Raw genomic sequence first — 19,848 nt, forward strand, 5'->3', positions numbered from 1 at the left:
ACTCTATGACATAAATCACAGGAGGATCCTTTTTGACCCACCTCCTAGAGAAATGGAAATAAAAACAAAAATAAACAAATGGGACCTAATGAAACTTAAAAGCTTTTGCACAGCAAAGGAAAACATAAGACAAAAAGACAACCCTCAGAATGGGAGGAAATATTTACAAATGAAGCAACTGACAAAGGATTAATCTCCAAAATTTACAAGCAGCTCATGCAGCTCAGTATCAAAAAAACAAACAACCCAGTCCAAAAATGGGCAGAAGACCTAAATAGACATTTCTCCAAAGAAGATATACAGATTGCCAACAAACACATGAACGGATGCTCAACATCACTAATCATTAGAGAAATGCAAATCAAAACTACAATGAGGTATCACCTCACACCAGTCAGAATGGCCACCATCAAAAAATCTACAAACAATAAATGCTGGAGAGGGTATGGAGAAAAGGGAACCCTCTTGCACTGTTGGTGGGAATGTAAATTGATACAGCCACTATGGAGAACAGTATGGAGGTTCCTTAAAAAACTAAAAATAGAACTACCATACGACCCAGCAATCCCACTACTGGGCATATACCCTGAGAAAACCATAATTCAAAAAGAGTCATGTACCACAATGTTCATTGCAGCTCTATCTACAATAGCCAGGACATGGAAGCAACCTAAGTGTCCATCGACAAAGAAGATGTGGCACATATAAACAATGGAATATTACTCAGCCATAAAAAGAAACGAAATTGAGTTATTTGTAGTGAGGTGGGTGGACCTAGAGTCTGTCATACAGAGTGAAGTAAGTTAGAAAGAGAAAAACAAATACCGTATGCTAACACATATATATGGAATCTAAAAAAAAAAAAAATGGTTCTGAAGAAACTAGGGGCAGGACAGGAATAAAGAAGCAGACATAGAGAATGGACTTGAGGACACGGGGAGGGGGAAGGGTATGCTGGGATGAAGTGAGAGAGTGGCATTGACATATATACACTACCAAATGTAAAATAGATAGCTAGTGTGAAGCAGCCGCATAGCACAGGGAGATCAGCTCGGTGCTTTGTGACCACCTAGAGGGGTGGGATACGGAGGATGGGAGGGCGACGCGAGAGGGAGGAGATATGGGGATACATGTATATGTATAGCTCATTCACTTTGTTATAAAGCAGAAACTAACACAACATTGTAAAGCAATTACACTCCCATAAAGATGTTAAAAAAAAAAAAAAGATGAGGCTGTCTTGATAAACCTTTAGCCAGACACATCAAGAAAAAGAGGGAGAAGACTCAAATCAATAAAATTAGAAATGGAAAAGGAGAAGTTACAACAGACACTGCAGAAATACAAAGCATCATAAGAGACTACTACAAGCAGCTCAGTGCCAATAAAATGGACAACCTGGAAGAAATGGACAAATTCTTAGAAAGGTATAAACTTCCAAGACTGAACCAGGAAGAAATAGAAAATATGAACAGACCAATCACAAGTAATAAAATTGAAACTGTGATTAAAAATCTTCCAACAGGGGCTTCCCTGGTGGCACAGTGGTTAAGAATCTGCCTGCCAATGCAGGGACACAGGTTCAACCCCTGGTCTGGGAAGATCCCACATGGCGTGGAGCAGTGAAGCCCGTGCGCCACAACTGCTGAAGCCCATGCGCCTAGAGCCCATGCTCCGCAACAAAGAACAGCCCCTGCTCGCTGCAACTAGAGAAAGCCTGCGTGCAGCAATGAACATCCAACGCAGCCAAAAATAAATGAGAAAAAAATACACAAAAGAACCACATATTAAAAAAAATGTATATCTTCCAACAAACAAAAGTCCACGACCAGATGGCTTCACAGGTGAATTCTGTCAAACATTTAGCAAAGAGCTAACACCCATCCTTCTCAAACTCTTCCAAAAAATTGCAGAGGAAGGAACACTCTCAAACTCATTCTATGAGGCCACCATTACCCTGATAACAAAACCAGATAAAGATGTCACAAAAAAAGAAAACTACAGGCCAATATCACTGATGAATATAGATGCAAAATCCTCAACAAAATACTAGCAAACAGAATCCAACAACACATGAAAAGGATCGTACACCACGATCATGTGGGATTTATCCCAGGGATGCAAGGGTTCTTCAATATATGCAAATCAATTAATGTGATACACCATATTAACAAACTGAAGAAGAAAAACCATATGATCACCTCAGTACATGCAGAAAAAGCTTTTGACAAATTTCAACACCCATTTATGATAAAAACTCTCCAGAAAGTGGGCATAGAGGGAACCTATCTCAACATAATAAAGGCCATATATGACAAACCCACAGCAAACATCATTCTCAATAGTGAAAAACTGAAAGCATTTCCTCTAAGATCAGGAAAAGGACAAGGATGTCCACTCTTGCCACTATTATTCAACATAGTTTTGGAAGTCCTAGCCACGGCAATCAGATAAGAAATAGAAATAAAAGAAATACAAATTGGAAAAGAAGAAGTAAAACTGTCACTGTTTGCAGATGACATGATACTATACATAGAGAATCCTAAACATGCCACCAGAAAACTACTAGAGCTAATCAATGAATTTGGCAAAGTTGCAGGATACAAAATTAATGCACAGAAATCTCTTGCATTCCTATACACTAATGATGAAAAATCTGAAAGAGAAATTAAGGAACCACTCCCATTTACTACTGCAACAAAAAGAATAAAATACCTAGGAATAAACCTACCTAGGGAGACAAAAGACCTGTACGCAGAAAACTATAAGACACTGATGAAAGAAATCAAAGATGACACAAACAGATGGAGAGATATACCATACCATGTTCTTGGATTGGAAGAATCAATATTGTGAAGATGACTATACTATCCAAAGCAACCCACAGATTCAGTGCAATCCCTATCATATTACCAGTGGCATTTTTTACAGAACTAGAACGTAAAATCTTAAAATTTGTATGGAGCCACAAAAGACCCCGAATAGCCAAAGCAGTCTTGAGGGAAAAAAACGGAGCTGGAGGAATCAGACTCCCTGACTTCAGACTATACTGCAAAGCTACAGTAATCAAGACAATATGGTACTGGCACAAGAACAGAAATATAGATCAATGGAACAGGATAGAAAGCCCAGAGATAAACCCACGCACCTATGGTCAACTAATCTATAACAGAGGAGGCAAGGATATACAATGGAGAAAAGAGAGTCTCTTCAATAAGTGGTGCTGGGAAAACTGGACAGCTACATGTAAAAGAATGAAACTAGAACACTCCCTAACACCATACACAAAAATAAACTCAAAATGGATTAGAGACCTAAATGTAAGACTGGACACTATAAAACTCTTAGAGGAAAACATAGGAAGAACACTCTTTGACATAAATCACAGTGAGATCTTTTTTGACCCACCTCCTAGAGAAATGGAAATAAAAACAAAAATAAACAAATGGGACCTAATGAAACTTAAAAGCTTTTGCACAGCAAAGGAAACTATGAACAAGACGAAAAGACAACTCTCAGAATGGGAGAAAATATTTGCAAACAGATCAACGGACAAAGGATTAATCTCCAAAATATATAAACAGCTCATGCAGCTCAATATTAAAAAAACAAACAACTCAATCAAAAAATGGGCAGAAGACCTAAATAGACATTTCCCCAAAGAAGAGAGAAGAAGCACATGACAAGCTGCTCAACATCACTAATTATTAGAGAAATGCAAACCAAAACTACAATCAGGTATCCACCTCACACCAGTTAGAATGGGCATCATTAGAAAATCTACAAACAACAAATGCTGGAGAGGGTGTGGAGAAAAGGGAACCCTCTTGCACTGTTGGTGGGAATGTAACTTGATACAGCCACTATGGAGACCAGTATGGAGGTTCCTTAACAAACTAAAAATAGAATTACCAGATGGTCCAGCAATCCCACTACCGGGCATATACCCAGAGAAAACCATAACTCAAAAAGACACATGCACCCCAATGTTCATTGCAGCACTATTTGCAGTAGCCAGGTCATGGAAGCAACCTAAATGCCCATCAACAGACGAATGGATAAAGAAGATGTGGTACATATATACAATGGAATATTACTCAGCCATAAAAAGGAACGAAATTGGGTCATTTGTAGAGACGTGGATGGATCTAGAGACTGTCATACAGAGTGAAGTTAGTCCAAAAGAGAAAAACAAATATCGTACATTAACGCATATATGTGGAACCTAGAAAAATGGTACAGATGAACCGGTTTGCAGGGCAGAAATAGAGACACAGATGTAGAGAACAAACGTATGGACACCAAGGGGGAAAGTGGCACGGGGGAGTGGTGGTGGTGGGATGAATTGGGAGATTGGGATTGATATATATACACTAATATGTATAAAATAGATAACTGATAAGAACCTGCTGTATAAAAAAATAGAATAGGGCTTCCCTGGTGGTGCAGTGGTTGAGAATCTGCCTGCCAAGGCAGGGGATACAGGTTCGAGCCCTGGTCTTGCAGGATCCCACATGCCGAGGAGCAACTAAGCCTGTGTGCCACAACTGCTGAGCCTGCACTCTAGAGCCCACGAGCCACAACTACTGAAGCCCACGTGCCGCAACTACTGAGCCCGCGTGCCTAGAGCCTGTGCTCCACAGCAGGAGAGGCCACCGCAATGAGAGGCCTGCACACCACAACGAAGAGTAGCCCCCACTCACCACAACTGGAGAAAGCCTGCACATAGCAACGAAGACCCAACACAGCCAAAAATAAATAAATAAAATAAATTTTTAAAAAAAAGAGCCCTCTTTAAAAGTCATGAGGGACACAAAATAATTTAAAAAAAAAAGAAAAAGAAAATATTTTAAAAAATAGAATAAAATTCAAAAATTAAAAAAAAAAAAAAAAGGATGAGGCTCTCTAAGGACTTCGAGACACCTTACTGACTTGATTCAGAGAGATGTCACTAGTGCAGTGCTTTATAACCAGGGGTGTCTACAGGGACAATAACAGGGATGAAGAGCTGAGCTCTTTTTTCAGTATTTACCAACACCTAACCTAGGAAGTTAATACCTGTAATAAGACCAAATAAGTCAGGTTTCCTTGCTCTTGGCTAGAATGTAATTTAAATGCTTTGTGGTCACTTTGAGAATTTGAGAATCTTAATCAGAAGTTCTGACATAATTTTTAATAATTAAAAATGGGAACATAAATAAATGCAATTTTTATTTTTGGCAGATAGTCTATCAAAACATGAGGCTTATGGTAGAAACATGATAAAAGGGACTTGTGCTGGTAAAATTTGGAGGCATTCTTGTCCATTTTGTAGATGTATAAACTGAAACCCAGGGAGGTGAAATAACTTTCCTAGGGTCACACAGCAAGATAGTGGTAGAATGGAGAATGGAACTCTGGTTTCCTGATTCTGGACTATTTTAAAATATGTTGCACATAAAATATTTCAGACACACACACACAAAATATAAAAAATAATGCAATGATCACCCATGTCCCTACAACCAGCCTAAGAAAGAAAACATTGCCAGTACAGTTGAAGCCCCCCGGGCACCTCTTTTTGATCACATGCCCTTTCTCTTCTACTCCCCTCTCCACCCCATTCCCACCACCACCAAGGTGTAAGCACTATCCTGAAGTCAATGTTTAATCCCATGTGTCTCTTTCTGCAGTATGCTTTTTAGTGCCTTCTTGACCTACGTCTGCCTCCCCATCTCTCACCCAGTATTGCTCCCCGTCAGTCTAAAGCCAGCCTAAGAATGAGAGAAGTATTTATAGTGGGAAGAGGGAAAACCCATAGAAAAGTCCTCCCTAGTCTCACAGATTAGTCCCAAGTGAGGGTCTGCTCTCCCATTTTACGCCTTTTCCATCTGTAATCACACAGCTCCCTTGAGCTGGGAATAATGGACTGGCCATTTGAGCCACATGTTGGTTTGGGGCCTGAAGGAATATATTTTTTCTCATTTCTAAAATACCAATTTCTTGTCATGGGAGCTCCACATCTCAAATAGGAGTATAAGCAAAGCTTGGAAACCCAGACAGCCCAAACCCACTGAAGGAGGAAGCAGCCAGAGAGGGAAATCAATTGCCGATGGATAAATAAATAGCCTGGCTTCAGGGACCAAAGTTCTTATTGACACAGCCTCCCAGTGTTTACCTGGGAAGTGGGGGAGAGAACCACCTACTGCTTACCCCCATACGCACGCCACCCTTCCTCGGAGCACTGTGCTTGGCAGGGCACCAGATCAGAGCACCCTCCAAGTTTAGGGCAGTGCCAGAGGTGGTAACTCTTGTGGTTATTGCAAACCTTGAGCTTCAGCTGTGTCTCAAGAGGTCACCACAGTCTAAGCTGGGCTCTCCTACCCTCCTCATCCTAGGGCTCCTCCTCCTTGCTCTACTTTGGGAACCCCTGTTGATAATAGTGCATGCAATGGGAAGGCTGGGACAAGAGAACAAGGATTTAGCCCCACCCCTGCCTCTAACTTCTGTGTATCATTGATGTCTCAGCAGTTTCCTTTTCTGTGAGAGCAGACTTGGAGCCATAAGGTTCCTCTGTAGCTCTGAGTCTACAGCCTTCAGGTGTGCTTCCCTTCCTGTCTTTTTCATTTTATTTGCATTATTGTTCGCATGTGTTTCCACATTATGTGTTAGTTTGTACTTTTACCCCTTAGGCCTGAAATAACTTTCCTCCAGTTGTCACTTGGTATAGTAGAAAGAGCACTGGACTGTGGGAGTCAAGACACCTGGACTCTGGTTCTACCACTGCCTGGTTATATAACCTTGGGCGAGTCACTTAACTTCTCCACATCCGTTTGTTCCTCTGCGCAGTGGGGTTGATATTTGTCTCATCCAGCTTTTATGGGGTTGTTAGGAGGATCAAATGAGACTGTGTATGTGAAATTACTGGGGAAGAGGCCAGAGTATATTTTCGTAGGCTTTTAGGACAGGCAGACCAATCCTTGAATACCGCCTGCCATTTACTGACAGTTGACCTCTTTGAGCCTGTTTCCCCATTTATAAAATAGGACCAAATCCTACCTCAGGTGTGTGAGGATAAACGACACCAGGTACTTAAAGCACTGAGCATAGTGTCCGGCACGTTGTTAAGCATCCAGTGGATGACAGTATAGGTCTCTGTTCTTCACTTCCTTGTTGGCCAGCTGGAGTGAGGTCCAGGAACAAACCCAGGCTGGAATAAGAGCCCATATTTTTCTCCCTCAGGAATGAACCAACATTTTCCAAGTACTTACTTGCTAAATGCTTCCCCATATAAGATTTCTATCAATCTTCTCAACAATTGGGTAAGGTGGATGTCATTATTGCTAGTTACAGATAATGAACCAAAGCTCAAGAAAGTTAAATGACTGGACCCAGTCACACAGCCAGTAAGTAGTAGAGCCTGGACAAGAACCCAAGCCTTCTGAATCCAAATTCTGCATTTTTTTCCATCAGCTCATAAATATGTAAACAAAAACTAAAGGAAATTGTGGAAACTAATCTTTTCCTATGTTTTTTCAAGTTAACGTTGGTGAGGACTGTCCGGTATTTGATGGCCTCTTTGAGTTCTGTCAGCTATCTACTGGTGGCTCTGTGGGTAAGGAATATACATCCCTCCTTAAAGGCTGTGCTGGGTTGTACTAGTGAGGTCTGTCTTTTAGGCCACTGTCCCAGTGAGGCTGACCTGTGACCATGTAAAATGGTCCTGTGAGTTTTTACCTTAGGTCTTGGAAATGTCCTTCTGGTTTAGTCCCAGCCCAGGTTCAATCTGACATGGTACAGACAGGTGTCCTTGGCTGTCCTCTCCTACCAAGACATCCTATATACAGGAACTCTCTGCAGACCTCATGGGCTTGTTGAGATGCTGTACATAAAAGTAACTTGTGAACTGTACAGTGCTATAAAAATGGGAAGTGTCATCATCTGTGTCTTACAAAAGAGCATGGTAATTACCTTTAGAGGTCAGAAATACTCCCCACACATCTCCCACTTCCATTAGTAATGTCTAGATTACCTCCAGGATCACTCTACGCTTTCTTTTTTTTCTTTTAAAATATAGGAAGTTTTTTTGTTTTTTTTTTAAATTAATTAATTAATTTTGGCTGCACTGGGTCTTAGTTGCAGCGTGTGGGATCTTTAGTTACGACGTGCATGCGAGATCTAGTTCCCCAACAGGTGATCGAACCTGGGCCCCCTGCATTGGGAGAGCGGAGTCTTACCCACTGGACCACCAGGGAAGTCCCACTCTACCCTTTCTTAACAAGTGTTTATTTTTCTATGATCATTGTTTTTTCTTCTCCCCCCTCGCTACCACCTCCTAATATAATCTCAGAAAACAGAGAAGTGCACAGGGAAAAAAATTGACTACAATCACACTGTCAACAGATAACCATCGTTACCATTTTGGTGTTTGTACATCCATGCTTTTTTCTGTGTGCATATATTTGGACATAACATATATACATCTATATTTTACAAAAAACGTGTCATATATATGTATAGTTTTGTGCCTACATTTTTTACTCAGTAAATCTTTTTATTTATTTAATTTTTAAATTTATTTATTTTTGGCCACTCCATGCGGCTTGGGGGATCTTAGTTCCCCGACCAGGGATTGAACCCCGGCCCCCAGCAGTGGAAGCGTGGAGTCCTAACCACTGAACCGCCAGGGAATTCCCTCTATGTTTTTATTGCTGTTAAAGTTATATTGCCACAAAGGCACTTGCACACATAGTGTGTATTTCTCTCTCACTTCTTCTTGGACCTATTTGTACTTTAAGCCTCTACTACATTTGATATCTTCAAAATATTTTGACCATGAACCACATTTAGAAGTATTTACACTTGCAATCCAGGTTATGCATGCACGTGCACAACACCCTCTCTCACTCTGAAGCCAGTTTCACCAAACAGTGGTTACCTTTACTGTTATTCCGATATTTTTATTCTAGTCTGTCTCATTTAAAAATATATATACTAATCATAACCCACTAAACCAATTTTAAGGCCTACTAGTGAGTTACCACCTTCAGTTCAGAAAACAGTTTTTTTAGAGTAGCCAATATCATGTTTATTCCTGTTGGAATAGGGTAGGGGGAGAGGACTGGCTTGTGAATTGTACAATACAGCTGTTGAATAGGCAGGTCCTACCTCTCACTGGGTTCCCTTGGCTTCTTGGGGGAAAGGGAGAGAGTGGCTTGATAACAGGCTTGTGTTCTTTCTTCCCACGTCCAGCAAGTGCCGTGAAACTTAATAAGCAGCAGACGGACATCGCTGTGAATTGGGCTGGGGGCCTACACCATGCAAAGAAGTCCGAGGCATCTGGCTTCTGTTACGTCAATGATATCGTCTTGGCCATCCTGGAACTGCTAAAGTATGCCTTCCTGGCCTTGTCTCTTGGAGGAGCACCTTAGGCCAGGTTCCCATTTCCCTCTCCCCCGGGCTTGCCTCCCTAGTTTGCTTTTCCTAGCAGTGTGCTGGCTAGGATGTGTTCGGTGAGTGTCTCTGGCCATCTTCTCCTTGACGGGGTCTTGATTTGATCTGAGCCCACGGCAAGATCAGGGGCAGGCGCTGCTCAGATCCTGCCTCCAGAGTGTCCCTGTGTGGCTGGAGTTGACCCTGGCTGTAGAGTAGGAAGATCGGACTTGATCGGCTTGGTCAGGCCTCTGGAGACACCCTGCCGCTCTTCCACCTTCCTTCAGCCAGTTTCCACGTCTCTGGTGCTTAGAGATACCTGAGGGAGGCAGCCAGCCCGGTAAGCTGGGACCTGGCGCCCTTGGCGCGTCCCACTCCCAAAGAGCCCCCAGAACCCCCTGACCCCCTTCTGATCCTAGGTATCACCAGAGGGTGCTGTATATTGACATTGATATTCACCACGGCGATGGCGTGGAAGAGGCCTTCTATACCACAGACCGAGTCATGACTGTGTCCTTTCATAAATATGGAGAGTACTTCCCAGGAACTGGGGACCTACGGGTGAGAACTCCCTTCAGGGGCCAACCAGCTCACCCTCAGCTGCCAGCTCTTAACTCTCCTATCTCATGTCACCAAAAACCACTTCCTGCGTCTTCTGCCATTCAGAATACCACACCCCAGCCTGGGACACCTGCCATGGTCTCTTTCCCTCTCTTATTCTGGAGGAAGGGAATGATGGTACATAAAGGGTTGGAAGGGGTGGGGGTCTCCTGACTATTGCACTTCCCTCCTGGCCACAGCTGAGTTGCATTACACTATTCACCTGTCCCAGACAGCTTGAATTTTAGGCTAGAAACATCAGGTTCTCTCTCATGGGCTAGGAATTGGGACCTTTATGGACCATCTCAAGGGTCCTTAATATTTTTAGGTTACCCTCCCCTTTGACCATCTGACTGAAAGCTACGTACTCTCTCCCCATAAGTACATGAAATTTTACATTTGATATCAAATAGTTAATAGACACCTCCTCCTACTGAAGCCCATCCATGGACCTCAGGATAAGAATCCCTGGAAGCTGATTCATTAAACTGTTCTGCTTGTGAGAGCATGAATACAATGAAACCAGCCATTTTGCCATGCCAGTGGCCTTGGGTGAAAAAGTGGCACTAATTCAGTTGTTTGCTATGGCAAGCATTATAATAACTGAGCCTTTACAATTTTGAAGAATTCTTCTTCCATTTTTGCTTTCCTTCCACACCTCCCTAGAGAGGAGAGTGGTGGGTAGAGGAGTGAGCAGTAAAGCGCTCTGGAAAGGAAAGGGTTGTTGTGGGGTGGGTGTTATTTCTATGGTCCAGCCCCCAGCCACCTTTAACCCAGTCCAGAGGGAGAGGTCTCATGCTGTGTGGTAGGATATTCAGTCTCTGGTCCCATAAATGATTCTCAGCCTGGGTGCAGACTCAGTGGTGTGTCCAGAGACGTGAGTGAGACTTGTTCCACTAGTGAGGGAAATGGTGCTAACCTGCTCTGTCCCTGGCCCACCTCATGGGCCCAGCTTATCTCTCTTAGAACCACTGCTTCTTTCCTTAGCCTTCCAGCCCTCATCCTTGAACTTCCTCCTAGCTTCATCATGTTTCAGTTTTACTTTAATGTGCTTCTTGATTAGGATATTGGGGCTGGCAAAGGCAAGTATTATGCTGTTAACTACCCGCTCCGAGATGGGATTGATGACGAGTCCTATGAGGCCATTTTCAAGCCGGTAAGTGGCTTAGGCTTATCCACCACTGGGCTATAAGCAGGATTGATCTAAGGGAGGGGTAGCAAAGCACCTCCAGTGTACTTCGGGAATTCTCCCCACTGAGAGGCTGGCTGGAAATGAGATGTGTTTGAACCCTGGATTGCATGCTGTATGGCCAGTTAGGGGAACAAAATTCATCCAGATATTTACTGATGCCTTCTGTGGGTCAGGCCTTCTGCTGGATACAAGAATAGCTAAGACATGATCCATGCCCTTGAAGACCTCACAGTCTGTGGTGTGGGAGGCAAGCACGTCCCCAACAGCATGTGGTCAGTGCTGTTTTTGAGGGATGAACAGAGGAGCGAGAGAGAAACTGCTGCCTGGGCTGGGGAAAGGGTAGTCAGAGATGATTTCACAGAGGTGGTGACATTTGAGCTGGACTTTGAGAAATGAGGAGTTACCCATGTGAAGGAGGCGGGGGCTGGAGGGGAGGGTTGGCATTCAGCAGAGGGAACAGCACCAGCAGAAGCATAGAGGTGCCAATACGTAGTATGTAGGCCAGTATGATGTGGGGGAGGAATGTTGAAGGATGTGGTAGGAAATGTTTGTCGGGGTCAGTATTTCAAAGGGAGCCTTGAATGCCATGCTGAGGAGTTAAATGTTCACCTGTAAGCAATAAGGAACCATTACTAGAGTAGTAACCTAGTTAGGTTAGGTTAGGTAGTCGTTTAGCAAACACCAGGTGCCTACTATGTACCTTGTAGTAAGGGCAACAGAAAAGCCTAAGTTATGGTCTCTGTCCTCAGTTACATTAGAATCTAGTTGTGAGAATGAGATAAACAAAAGTGAAGCGCCTCCTCACAGTATAAGGCTCAAAGTCTGTAGGACCAAATGCATAGAGCAGATGCAGCTAAGGGTCAGAAGGGCTTCTTGGAGCAGCAAAAGAAGGGAAAGATCTAGGGAATTGATAAGGAGGCTGTTTTAGGGTCCTTATTAGAGCTAGAAGGCTCTTGGAGATCCTCTCAAATTGGAAAACTGAACAAATTGGGGAAATGAGAAGCCCAGGCTGGTACTCCCTTTTCTCTACCGCTCAGCCTGAGGGAGAGTGGAAAGGTAGGAGTGAGTGATAAGGAACCGAAGAAAGTGCTGCACCTACACTTTTCAGCCTGAACCTCAAATAGCTTTTCTTGAGGTTGGTAGTGACCAGGTTGTGTCCTTTCAGGTCATGTCCAAAGTAATGGAGATGTTCCAGCCCAGTGCAGTCGTCTTACAGTGTGGCTCTGACTCCTTGTCTGGCGATCGGTTAGGTTGCTTCAATTTGACCATCAAAGGTGAGACCAGGTAGCATAGAGACCCGGGGGCAGGGTCCTGCTGGGTGCTCCTGTAACTTGGCACACCTTCTCCCACCAAAGGGCACGCCAAGTGTGTGGAATTTGTGAAGAGCTTCAACCTGCCTATGCTGATGCTGGGAGGAGGTGGCTACACCATTCGTAATGTCGCCCGGTGCTGGACATACGAAACAGCTGTGGCCCTGGACACGGAGATCCCTAATGGTAATAGCTGCAGGGCCAGATTGGGCTGGGCAGCGCGGGAGCTCACGTGTCCTTGAGTTCACAGCCCCTTTCCCATTGGCTCTACAACCTCTCCTCTTCAGACTGTGATTCTCCTGCTGTCCTCTTGTGGTTTTCAGACCATAGCTGTCAGTTTTTTCTGAGTCCTTTAGTTGACCCTGTCCCCTGTCCCTCAGCTGCTAGTCTGGACAAAAGTATCAGTGCTTATCTATAGCTTTGGAATTCATACTCTGTAGGGTAACTGGGGTAGTAAGTGAGGGAGTGCTCGCAATGAATATTGCCTAAATTTTTCTAAACCAGGGGCTTCAGCCTGCTCCATACACACACACACACACACACACACACGCGCACGTGCGCATGCACACAAACACACCACTGGTGTGGACACTGGAGAATGGCTTTAAAAAAAATTGAAATCCTATAGGTACCCAAGCCTCACCCTATCTTGGAGGCATGCTCCTCTGTTTGATAGCTGGGCTCACAGGTCCACATAAACCTACAAATGCTTTTCTCAGGGTCCCATGGTGGCCAGGTCTCTTAACTCTCTCACCTTCCGCCCCAATTAGAGCTTCCATACAACGACTACTTCGAATACTTTGGACCAGATTTCAAACTTCACATCAGTCCTTCCAATATGACTAACCAGAACACTAATGAGTACCTGGAAAAGATCAAGTGAGTATATCCTCCCCCACACCCCAATTGAACATTCCAGGCTCTGGTTGGTCCCTGACCAGAGCCCAGCCACCTCTCTACCATTGGCCATAGACAGCGACTGTTTGAGAACCTGAGAATGCTGCCCCACGCACCTGGGGTCCAAATGCAGGCCATTCCTGAGGATGCCATTCCAGAGGAGAGTGGCGATGAGGATGAAGAAGACCCTGACAAGCGCATTTCAAGTAAGACCCAGACCCAGGGGCCTCTACCTTCCCACTCTGCAGGCAGTTCTGACTTCCCTCCACTGTTCCTGGCTCCACATTCTCCCCAAGCTGCCCACCTGTTGAGAAACCCAAGTACCTGTGCCTGTAGGGATAATTTATAGAGAGTCCAGGTCCCCTTCCCTTGGTGTCTTTTGGGGGAACATGCAAGAAAGCGCTGGGCAGACCCTGAGATAAAGAATCTGCTCTCCCACCCATATTTTCCATTACCTCCCAGTCTGTTCCTCGGACAAACGAATTGCCTGTGAGGAAGAGTTCTCCGACTCTGACGAGGAGGGAGAAGGCGGTCGCAAGAACTCTTCCAACTTCAAAAAAGCCAAGAGAGTCAAAACAGAAGATGAGAAAGAGAAAGACCCAGAAGAGAAGAAAGGTGGGTTTGGGTTGGGCCAGGACTTGGATCTTGAGCCCCAGGCCCTGGAGGAGGAATTTATGTAGGGCACTGGGAGGAGGGAGCTGACTCAGGCCCTGCCAGCTCCTTAGGGCTCTTCCTTAGCTACTTGGGCCTTTCACTGGTTCCCAGAAGTGGCAGGGCCCACAAAAGAATGAAACTCAATTCGTCATCTTCACTGGCTGATTGAGCCCTGCCAGGCTCCAGAGCCAGGGACATGCCTGGGCTCCCCGTGGTCAGGAGCGTGGCTCTCACATACCACCCAAGCCCTTTTCTCAGTGCTTCACCCCAGTTTCCCAGGGGGCTGCCTCCACCCACCGGGTTCAGGCTCTAGCAGGCTGGGAAACCGGTCCAACCTGTTTGTCCTCTGCAGGGCTGGCTGGGAGGGCCTGGAATGGGCTTTTCTCTCTTTTGTATGTCCAGTGAGCTGTAGTGTTGGGGAAGGGGTTTCAGAGTAAGTGGAGATCCCATGGGTCTTTCCAGAGGGGCTGCCCTTGGCCATCCCTGCACTCTTATGTTCTAGAAGCCACAGAAGAGGAGAAAACCAAGGAGGAGAAGCAAGAAGCCAAAGGGTGAGGAAGGAGCTGTCTGTCATCTCCCTGGCATTGGAGCACCAGCCCCTTTGTCCCACCACGCTGAGAGGGAAGGCGCAGGGACAGCTGGTCCAGCTTACAAAGGCCTCTTTCAGGGACCAGTCTGTCTGTCTCTGCAGTTCTAGGCAGAGCTAGGAAGCCCCAGCCTTTAGCAGTCACCTGGGCAGCCGGGGTCCTGTGGAAGTCATTGTACCCACACTTTTGCCTCAAAGCCTCTAGGGTGGGTTATCTCATGCCACTCTCTGCTCTCTCCACAGGGTCAAGGAGGAGGTCAAGTTGGCCTGAACAGACCTCTCCAGTTCTGGCTGCTTGCCAAGTTGCCCACCTTTATCCCACAACCCCTCAGATTTTATATTTTCTATTTCTCTGTGTATTTATATAAAAATATATTAAATATAAATATCCCCAGGGACTAGACAGGAACCAGGGCCCTGAGCTCAGGGCACACGTGTTAGGTGAGCTTTTCTAGTAGTTGCCTCGCCACCCATCCCTCCCAAACTCTTAATTTTGAACCATAACGGATGCCAGACCTGGGTGGAAGGGATACACTTAAAGCAGCCATAGGACAAAATCTTGAAGTGCCTGCTTAGTAGCTTTGAAAAGGTGCCCTTATTGAGCATTTTAGAAGGGGTGGCTGGGTCTTCAGGGACTCCCTGTTGTTCTCAGGCTCTTGTCATCAGCCATTTTTAGATTGATTCTGTTCTCATACCTTCCCACTGGCCCCCAGTGAGCCAAGAAACTCACACTGCCTGCCCTCTCTGTCCTCCCAATTCTGCAGATGGAGATTGGTAGTCTAGTTTCCTTTTTGAGATACTATTTTCGTTTTTGTGAGAATCTTTGTAATAAAATGGTACATTTCTACACCCTCCTGAGCTTGTCTCCTAGTAATATCCCTGGGTTCATTTCGACTCCACTTCTCTGCCCTTCTGGTGTCCATGAGGATCTGGGCAACCCCTCAAAAACAAAAGAACCCCACAAACTTACCTGTCTCAATCCCCCCTCAAGGTCTGAGGTAGACCAATCTTCTCACCCTACCCCAGAAGACCACTCATTAAAAAGCACCACTAAAGGGACAACATTTATTCCTTTTCCAAATGTTACAGTAAAACCAGGTGGAAGAGAATGGTTTTAGCAGTTAGAAAAAAAAAAAAAATTACAAATCTGGGGTTTGGCCATTAAAAGTTATTTACAACAATGGGAGGGGGAAAAAAAAAAGACAACAAGAAGTTGTTTCACATTACATACCTCCCCCCCACCCCAAAGCTTAATACTTGCTTACCAAGTCAAAAAAGAGACACAGTTGATTCACAAGCTGGAGGTTCGAACTTGAGTAAGACATTTAGAAAAACCTAGACAGGGGCAGTGTCCTCCCCAGCCCAGGGACCACTAGGCCCAGCACAGGAGACTACAAACAACGGGAAGGTGGACACTCAGGGCGTGGGAGTAGGCACCCCCACCTCTGGCTCAGGGATCTGGGGAGTAAACAAAGCCTACTTGGAAAAGAATTGGGGAAGAAAACCAGCAATTGCCTTCTGGACAGGTGGGGACAGGGAAGGAGGCAGGGACAGGAGCAGGAGCATTTCACATCACTAACCTAACTTGGGAAACTGCAAGGGACCATCTTCGACTGGCCTTAAGAGGAAGACCAGATGGATGATGGGAGAATCCACAGGAGGGAGAGGAGAGGGAACGTGGCTAGGGGGCAACAGCCCCTTCCTTTCTGGGCACAGGAAGGCAGCCAGGGCACCAGGTCCAGGCAGTGACCTCACAAGGACAGCACAGTTTTTGCAGCTTAGAGATCACCCACCTGCCCCCACCCAGCTACTCATTCTGCTCGCTCGCTGGTGTAGGGCCACTCTCCGGCCCCGAGGGAGTGGATGGCTCTGCGGCCTGGGGCCCTGCCTCTTCTGTGTCTCCTCCCTTGGAGGCAGCGCTAGCCTCTGCCCCTTTGGCCTGGGGCTCCTGGCTCTCAGGGGTGGCGGCAGCCTTCCCTTCCAGGGCAGTGCCTTCCTCGCTGCAGGCACCGATCTCCCCCTGCTCCTGCTCTTCCTCTGTGGGTGAGGAGGCAGACGAATCACCCCCTCCCTCCTTCCGATTTCTCTTGAAGGACAGGCCACTCAATTTGAAAGGCTTCTTGAAAGAGAATTTCTTCTTCTTCTTGGGGGTCTCCTTGGGGGGGACCTCCCCCTTGGCCTCAGCGCCCTGGCTAGGGGGTGCCGGCTCGATGGCATCGCCAGTGGCCCCGGCTGCCTCCTCTGTTCCGTTCACGGGGGTCGACTCCCCTTCACCTTTGGGGGATAAGTCTCCATTGCTTTTCACGTGGCCGTTCTCCTGCAGGGCAGAGGAGACAGCAATGAGGGCCGGGGCTCTTACTCCCCTCCCCCAGCCCGCCTCTGACCTCTTCCACGCAACGGGGTCCCGACTCATTCCGCCGCACCCCCAGAGCCTGGTTGTAGCCTCACCCCACAGCCGGCATCCCGTCAAACCTCTCCCTCCTGCCCCGCACAGGCGCGCAGGGGCCGCGGCCGGCAGGAGGCGCTGGGGTCCCGGGGCCCCCACCCACTTCCCCGGGGGCGCGCTCTCTATTCCACGCAGGGCCGCCCGCGGCCGCGTATCCCGGGCTGGCGGGCGAGCCGTGCAGCCGATATTGGGCGGGAAGCCGCCCCGGGGCGCTGTTCCCCGCACCTGGACGGCCTATTTTCCCAGCCTCCTGCTTTGTGTAAACGGCCCCCACCCACCTCAGGCTCTCCCCACCTCGCGGCTCCTCCCTAAAAAAAAGCCGTGGGCTATCGAGGTCGAGTCTGCGGGGGGAGTGCCCTCCCCTCCGGCCCCCGCCCCGCGGCCCCCGGGCGCCCCCTTGGCGCGGCCCAGCAGCGCCTTTGTTCCCCGCGCGGCACTCCGGGCGGCCGGGGGGCAGCGCCGGGGGCCGGGGCCGCGAACAAAGAAGGCGGCGGGGCCCGGCCGGCGCCCCCTCCCCGCCCCTCCCCTCGCTTCGCCCGCGGGGGCTGCGGCGCCGAGAACAAAGGGACCGGGCGGGGGAGGGGGCGCCGCGTGTCCCGGGCCGGACAAAGCGCGCGGCCCCGGCCCGAGGCCCTAGAGGGGGCGAGGTACGAGAGGAGGGGGCCGAGTCGGGCCTTGCCGAGCGCACCCACCTGTCCGTTGACCTTAGCGGGGGAAGCGCCTGCTGCCTCCTCGGCGGTCACGTCGCCCCGGGGAGCCTTGGAGCTCTGGCTGCCCATGGTGGGGGTTCTGCTGGGGGGCGCCCGGAGCCGCCCCGGGCTCGCGCCGCAGGGGATAGTTCGGTCGGGTGGGCCTGGCCGCCGGAGGGGTGGGGCTCGCGCCTGAGGGGGAGGGGTGTCGGGGGGAAACCGAGCTGCACCCCCGCTCCGCGCCCAACCCGCTAGCTGCACCCGCCGCCGCTCCGCTCCGCGCCAGAATGCCGCCCGCCGCCCGCCGAGCCGCCTATATATATGCGCCCGGAGCTCGGGGCGGAGCCGGACATTTAAATGAGCGCCCAATCGAGGGGCGGAGGCGGGCTCAAGTCGTGGGCCCCACTTGAGCGGTGGGCGACGCTGGCGGTCTGGTCCCCCCAACCCACACGGCTCCCGGGGGCAGGTGGGGTCCAGGGTGGGAAGGAGAGCGGCGGGTCCCTGAGGCGAGCCCAGAGGCGAGCTGGGTGGAGGGGGGCTCCTAGAGGAAAGAGGACAGAGCAGTCATCCCCTCCTCTCACCGCTCACCTCTCAGGTGGACGCCCCAGCTCCTGGAGTGGCCCCCATCGCCTTGGTCCCGCATTGGCAGCCCCTGTCAGTCTCCCCCTAGAACTCTTCGAAGGGCTCACATGCCCAGGCTCGTCAGCCGGCTGGTCCCGAGTTATGCTCCAGAGAATGTGGTCATGGAAGTCGCAGGGCCCTAGCTGGGTTTTGTGCCCCCTCAGGCCGGGAGACCGGTCCGAGGTCCCGCCCACGTGCCTGCCTGTCCCGGCCAGCTTGGGAGGTCTGACCCACCGCAGGGTCACTCTGGTCAGACTGGTGAGGTTGTCCCTCATCCCTCCTCTCAGTCTCTTGGTGGCCCGTCACACTTAAGCCCCCACAGATAAGCTCACCTTTGGTCCCTCCTGCTCTCAGCCTGGACCATGACAAAGTCCCATCTGGGGTGGTGCCGTGATCTTGAGGGGCATCTCCATCCCCATTTGAAAGCCGAGGAGCCTGAGGCTCAGAGACCTGGACATAACCTGTCTGACTTCGGTGCTCTCCCTTCACATCTGCTCCCCTACATCAGGGTTCCCCGAAGCCGGCAGAGGAGGCCCGCGGGTTGCGGGGGGCGCTCAACAAACCTTAAAACACTCCAGTTCCTGAGGAGGAGGAGCCTTGGATGGCCCCTTCAGGACAGCCCCCAAGCTGCCCAGTCCAGCCATCAGCCCCACCTGAGTAGGGGAGCCCGGGGACAGGGGCAGGGTGGAGGAGGCTGGGGACTCTCCAGCTGGAGTCTCCTGCCACTCCCCCTAGTCCGGGCCAGGGGGAATCCCAGAGTCCTGGCTGGCCCCGGTTGTGTGTCTGGCTGCCTGTCCTCGGCCCCCAGGAGGAAGGGGATGGGGGCTGGAGGAAGCAAAGTGTTGCAAAAGCAAGGCTGTGTCCTGGACAGCTCAGCACGTCCCTCCCTTGCCCCCTCCCTCCTACAAGTATGGCCTCCTGGGAGGCCTGAGGCTGTGAGGTGTGGAGACACCCCAGGGCCTGAGAAATCAGGAACTCCCACAGATCTGACAACAGAGGGGCGGGGAGAGCTGAGGTGGCTTCTACACACCAACTCATTCCTGTAGCCTCCATCCCCACCCCCACTCTGAGACTACAGAATACTCTCGGCTTCATTAGCACCCCCCATTTTACAAACTAGGACACTGAGGTTCAGAAAGGGAAAGTGACATGTCCAAGGGCACATAGCAGATACCAGTAGCTGAGGGTAAGAAAGAGTTTGGAGAGACCTGCAAAAAGGGGCTGGGGGCTGTAAGGAAAGTCCTGGAAGGAGTCTCTGTTGAGATCTGGGGCTGCCTGGTCAGCGTGGGAGGCGAGAAGAGCTAGCTTTGGGGAGAGGAAGGGGCACTATGCCCCACTGCAACTCACTGACAGGACGGTGACTTCTCTACCCACCGCCACTAAGGGATGGACGTTGTGACCCGCGTCTCTGTCTCGGCCACAATAGGGAGCCCACAATGCTG

The 19,848-nt window shown here is 48.7% G+C and overlaps 2 protein-coding genes across 3 annotated transcripts in view; one reads left to right on the forward strand and one right to left on the reverse strand.

Annotated features, from left to right (window-relative positions):
- The window catches only part of HDAC1 (histone deacetylase 1), a 42,464-nt gene extending 26,956 nt beyond the window's left edge, over nucleotides 1-15,508 (forward strand). Inside the window, exons 4-14 of one of the 2 annotated variants that reach the window (XM_036827987.1) lie at nucleotides 7,520-7,594; nucleotides 9,232-9,370; nucleotides 9,831-9,972; nucleotides 11,075-11,167; nucleotides 12,369-12,477; nucleotides 12,559-12,699; nucleotides 13,284-13,392; nucleotides 13,486-13,616; nucleotides 13,873-14,025; nucleotides 14,567-14,615; nucleotides 14,894-15,508. In XM_036827987.1, coding sequence (XP_036683882.1) covers nucleotides 7,520-7,594; nucleotides 9,232-9,370; nucleotides 9,831-9,972; nucleotides 11,075-11,167; nucleotides 12,369-12,477; nucleotides 12,559-12,699; nucleotides 13,284-13,392; nucleotides 13,486-13,616; nucleotides 13,873-14,025; nucleotides 14,567-14,615; nucleotides 14,894-14,921 — 1,169 coding nt within the window. In that variant the 3' untranslated portion in view covers nucleotides 14,922-15,508. The remainder of the gene's footprint in view (nucleotides 1-7,519; nucleotides 7,595-9,231; nucleotides 9,371-9,830; nucleotides 9,973-11,074; nucleotides 11,168-12,368; nucleotides 12,478-12,558; nucleotides 12,700-13,283; nucleotides 13,393-13,485; nucleotides 13,617-13,872; nucleotides 14,026-14,566; nucleotides 14,616-14,893) is intronic. The other variant, XM_036827997.1, reaches the window with a different exon arrangement.
- A 193-nt stretch (nucleotides 15,509-15,701) lies between these two features.
- Nucleotides 15,702-18,071, reverse strand: MARCKSL1 (MARCKS like 1). The gene is made up of 2 exons (XM_036836879.1): nucleotides 17,789-18,071; nucleotides 15,702-16,967 (listed from the first exon to the last, which is right to left on the reverse strand). The coding sequence occupies exons 1-2, from the start codon at nucleotides 17,873-17,875 to the stop codon at nucleotides 16,458-16,460; spliced, it is 597 nt and encodes a 198-aa protein (XP_036692774.1). The 5' UTR covers nucleotides 17,876-18,071; the 3' UTR covers nucleotides 15,702-16,457.
- Between the last annotated feature and the right edge of the window lie 1,777 nt (nucleotides 18,072-19,848).

The sequence above is a fragment of the Balaenoptera musculus genome, chromosome 1, assembly GCF_009873245.2.
Source record: "Balaenoptera musculus isolate JJ_BM4_2016_0621 chromosome 1, mBalMus1.pri.v3, whole genome shotgun sequence".
NCBI lineage: Eukaryota > Metazoa > Chordata > Mammalia > Artiodactyla > Balaenopteridae > Balaenoptera > Balaenoptera musculus.

Coding starts and splice junctions, on each gene's coding strand:
- MARCKSL1 (XM_036836879.1), bottom strand. CDS start 17,875: ATGGGCAGCCAGAGCTCCAAGGCTCCCCGGGGCGACGTGACCGCCGAG. Junction 16,968..17,788: donor CCGCTAAGGTCAACGGACAG/GTGGGTGCGCTC, acceptor TCTGCCCTGCAG/GAGAACGGCCACGTGAAAAG.